The sequence below is a fragment of the Plasmodium reichenowi genome, chromosome 11, assembly GCF_001601855.1.
Source record: "Plasmodium reichenowi strain SY57 chromosome 11, whole genome shotgun sequence".
NCBI classification, from domain to species: domain Eukaryota; phylum Apicomplexa; class Aconoidasida; order Haemosporida; family Plasmodiidae; genus Plasmodium; species Plasmodium reichenowi.
The window spans coordinates 1181279-1186738 of record NC_033656.1 but is presented as its reverse complement, the minus strand read 5'-3'; the positions used below and the strand labels follow the sequence as shown (position 1 = coordinate 1186738).

The window sequence follows — 5460 nt, the reverse complement described above, 5'->3', positions numbered from 1 at the left end:
AAAAAAAAAAAAAAAAGCAACACAAAAGAAAAGAAAACAAAAAAAAACACAATAAAATAAATAACAAAAATAAAAATAAAAATAAAAATAAAAACAAAAACACAAAGAAACACGAAAAAAATTAAAAAATAATGGAAAAATATGCCTTCAAATACTTATAAAATATGATTGTCGATTATTTAAAAATAATTAATGGTAAAACAATATGCTATATTTTCTTTATATAAAAATAATGATGAAAAAGAAAAATGTTATTTTTTCTTCAGAATTTTTATATCATTTTAAATTATCGTATATAAGATTTGTAAAAATGCAAAATTTTTTTTTTTTTCTTATTTAATGTTCCATATATATTATATATATATATATATTTATTTTATAACGTATTCATATATCTACCAAAATTTATATATATATATATATAAAATTATCTTTAAAATAAAATAATTATACACGTATCACATTTTTTTGTGGACATTTTTTAAATTTAAATTTAAAAGAAAAAATAAGTTGTAGTAGTGCGTAATATTAAAAATAAATCGAAATGATAAATAATAAAACATGTATGTGTATATGCAAAAAGTGTTATGTTTTTATTTTTCATAAATATAAAACATATAAATAAATATATATATAAATATATATATATATATATATATATATATATATATATATATAATATATTATTTATGTACATTTATTTTTATATATATGTTTTTTTTTTTTTTTTTTTTGGATATTTTATTAAAATATTTTCATAATGTTATTAAACAATCCAACTACTTACATAACATAAAAAATAAATTAGTATATATATATATATATATATATATATATTTACATTCTTTTTTATATTAAATACAAACTTCATAAAATTTCTTTAATTCTATTAAATGTGAAAATGATTAAATTACAACATTAAATATTTTATATACATACAATTTAAATATGCACGTGTATAAATTTAAAAGACAAAAAAAAAAATTAAAAAATAATGACATTAAAAAAAAAAAAATAAATACAAGAAAAAACTCGAGTATAAATAGAAATATATTAAATATGAAGTTATACTATAAACATGACAAAATTGTTAAAATTAAAAATAAAATATATATGTATATTTATTTATATTTATTTATTTATTTATTAGGTTTAGTTAATATCCTTTAATAATACCATATTTAGGTTAATTATTATTTTAATTCATAATTTCAATTTATAATATACAAAAAAAAAATAAAAAAATAAAAATATACATAGAACTTTTATCTTATATAAGGATTCCAAAACATATTTCATATTATATCCATTAATGTTAAATGTATTTTACCTAAATATGGTAAAAATTTTAAATGTTCAATTCTACAATCGTGTTTGTTTATCATAAAAAAAAATTAAATAATGATTTTACAATTGATATATTACATCGATATTGTAGAATTTTTGAGCTGTCAAATAAATTAAGCATAATCCATTTTTTTTTTTTTTTTATAACTCCTTATCTTTCATATGTTTTCCTTATTTCCCTCCTTGTCCTTTATTTTCAATGTTTTTCATATCATTTATATCAAAAATTTTATTTTTATTTTTTTCTTCCATACAATTAATTTCATTTTGTTGTATTTTCTTTTCTTCATTTTGTTCTTCCTCTTCACACATTTTTTCATATTCCGAAATATTCATAATTTCTTTTTCATTTATTTGATTTGTTTCTAATTCCATAATCCATCCATCTATTTCTGATTGTTCATTCATTAAATTCACGTTATCTATTATCTTATTATTTATATTTATAATTTTACCACTAACAGGAGTATATACATCTCCTACACTCTTGACACTTTCAATTGTCGCTATACAATCTCCTTTTTTAACATGATCATTTATATTATGTGCTACATCCACGTATACTATTTCTCCTAGTTTATGAGTCCCATAATTACTAATTCCAATTTTACATTTAACGTTAGTCATATCTTTTCTATTGTTCAAATTTCCATCCTCAATTTTTATATATTCATGTGTTTTTGTATAATATGTTATAAGCCTTTTGTAATAATTATTCAAAAAACTTTTAGTAATAACACAATTGGGAAGAAGCACCTTTCTTATATTTATCATTGATTATATTAAAAATATAAAATTGTGAAAATGAAATATATATATATATATATATATATATATATATATATATATATATATAATTGATGAATTGAAAAGGTGAACATATATTTCATAAATATCATGAAAATGTTCAAAATTGTATGTTTTATAAAATATTGTTCAGTTTATGACGTATATACTTAATTTTAAAAAAGCTTTATTCTATAATTTCTTCAATTCTCAAATCTCAAAAAAAAAAAAAAAAAAAAAAAATTATATATATATATAATAATATATGTTAGTGTTTAATAATGTATATACGAAGATATTGAATTTTTTTTTTTTCTTTCTTTATTTATATTTATAAATTAAGATTATAAAAATAAATTTATTTATATATTAATTTCATAAATTCATTAATAATATATATATATATATGTATTATTACATTGAGAAATAACTTCTCATGAACATCTATTTAGCAACATTTTAATATATTACACAGTTCTAGGATGGTGACAACTTGACATAATAGTCATATATCATTTCACAAAATAAATTTTGATTATTGAATTATAGAAGAATACTTTAAAAGGCATAAAAAAAAAATATATATATATATATATATATATATATATATTTATTAAATAATAATTTATCTTAATTTCATTGTAGAATGGTTCATCTTTTTTTTCATTTTTTTTTTTTTTTTCTCCCTCACCAACTTTTTTTATTATGCATAAAGTGGTAATATATAAATATCTATTTATATACCCATATAATATTTCTAATATTCTTTTGATTTATTTCAAAATAAATATATATATATATATATATATATATATTTATATTTATATTTATATATTTATTTATTAGTATATGTTCACTTCTATATTCTTCAGGAAGAATATTTATTCAACATCGTCAAATAAGTTAATTCGTATATGTAGAAATATATGTAAAATGAATGAATCCTTCATCATTATATTTAAATATTAAAAACTCTACTTCTATATATATAATACTTTGATGTAGGTGAAATATGTATATAACAATGGATTATACACACATAAAAAAATTCACATTTTGGTATAACATATATATATATATATATATACACATTTGTATGTTAACATTCATATATATAAACGTATAATGAAAAATTGAAGAATTATGATATTCATTTAAAGAATAATAATAACATTATAATGAAATTAAAAGATATGATGGGTAATGAATATCATAAAAAAAAATATTAAAAGAAAAAAATTTACATCTTATAAAATATATAAAAATCATTAACGGATACAAATCCCAAAATAATGAATTTTTAAGATAATACTAAATATTAAAATAAAATAGGGATGTCAAAAAAAAAAAAAAAAAAAAATATTATATATATATATATATATATATATATTTATATTTATATATATTTATATATTTATTAATATATTTTTTTTTTTTTTTTATGTTGTAAAAATAAATTACATTTATTCATTTTTATGCGCTATGGTGTATTACAAATCTACACCATCTTTTTCATTATTTGCAAGATCAACTAAGGGGCAAATAACTTTATCATAGAATTGACAAAAGACTACACTACCTACACATGGGGCTACAAGAGGTACCCAAAAATAAAAATTATCTTTTGTAAAGGTATCTTTTCCATATGCAATTAGAGATAAAAATCTGGATCCTAAATCTCTTGAAGGGTTAAGAGCAAATCCAGTATTACCACCGAATGTTATACCAATACATAAAATAATTAATCCGACAACAGAGCTAAGTTTTAATATGTGAAATTTTCCACATATATTTTCATCAACTACTACTAATATTACTAGTAATAATATACCAGTTAATATTAATTCATTAAAAAAGGCTCCAGTTAAACTTATGGATGGATTTCTACTAGTTTCCCAGGCGAATTGAGGAATTTTACTATTAGATATAAACCCATGATATAATCCATATACAGTAGATGTTCCTACAAATGCTCCTAATAATTGTGCAAAGAAATATACAGGTATTTTTTTTAAATCAAATTTATTAATAGATGATAAACCTATTGAAACGGCTAAATTTAAATGTGCACCACTCAATTTTGCTGATACTAATATCCCAAAAAATACTGCTAAACCCCAACCTAAACATAATTTATACCAATCTCCAGATAATCCAGTTGTATGGAAATTTGCTGTTGCTCCTTCACCAAGAAACATCAAAACGAAGGTTCCTAAAAATTCTCCAATGAATTCCCTAACATATGATTTATAAAATAACATATGCATTGTGATATAGTTCAAAAAAAAAAAAAAAAAATAATAAAAAATAAAATAAATTAAAATAATATAATATAATATTTAATATATGAATCCGTTATAATTATTATCGCTTTTATATAACAATAATATTTAATAATATTATCTATTTATATTTCTTCTAATATTTTGCTATGACACGAAAATAATTTTTTTTTTTTAAATTTAAAAGTTTTAAAAAATAAAATAAAATAAAAATGAAATAAAAAAAAATAATAATAAATAAATAAATAAATAAAAAAAAAAAAAAAAAAATACGTATGCAAAATATATATAATATTTATATTTATTCAATTATATATATGTATATATAAATATATATATTTTATATGCATATATTAAAAACTGTTCGCAATGTGTACATAATATTTTAAAGAAAAAAAAAATTTATATCATGGAGAAAAAGTATTTAAAATTATTAAGTTATATTATCTAAAAATTAATCATATATATATATATATATTCAAAAAAAATAAAATTATATTTTTTCATCATACTTTATATTTTGAAATAAGACGTAATTAAAAAATAACATATATGTTTTGTTGTTTTTTTTTTTGAAAAGGAAAAAAATAAAGATATACAAATATAACATAATTTATAGGATTATTATTTGCGATACTAAATGATAGAATAAAAAAAAGGAATAAAAAATTATGCATATATAATATTTAATAAAATATATTGATATCTGCAAGGATGCAGAAGCTTGGGATATACATTTCGTGTATTTATTTCGATTAAGTAATGTTATATATATATATATATATATATATATATATATATATATATATATAGATATATATATTATATATATATTGTAATTTTTTTTGAGAAAATATTTTATGTATCAAATTTTTTCACAAAAGAAAAAAAATATATACAAGTAAATAATAAATTATGGTGTACTCATTTGTATATATACAATTTATTTTAAAAAAAAAAGTACACATAATATATAACGAAAAAAAAAAAAAAAAAAAAAAAAAAAAAAAAAAAAAAAAAAAAAAAAAAATTATTTAAATTAAAA

General features: G+C 16.9%; 2 protein-coding genes across 2 annotated transcripts; both read right to left on the bottom strand.

Moving 5' to 3' along the window:
• Positions 1–1518: 1518 nt before the first annotated feature.
• On the bottom strand, positions 1519–2121 carry PRSY57_1131300 (glycine cleavage system H protein, putative; the record flags this gene model as incomplete). The annotated part of the gene is made up of 1 exon (XM_012908276.2): positions 1519–2121. The coding sequence occupies one exon, from the start codon at positions 2119–2121 to the stop codon at positions 1519–1521; it is 603 nt and encodes a 200-aa protein (XP_012763730.1).
• A 1502-nt stretch (positions 2122–3623) lies between these two features.
• PRSY57_1131200 (aquaglyceroporin) lies at positions 3624–4400 on the bottom strand (the record flags this gene model as incomplete). The annotated part of the gene is made up of 1 exon (XM_012908275.2): positions 3624–4400. The coding sequence occupies one exon, from the start codon at positions 4398–4400 to the stop codon at positions 3624–3626; it is 777 nt and encodes a 258-aa protein (XP_012763729.1).
• Positions 4401–5460: the final 1060 nt, after the last annotated feature.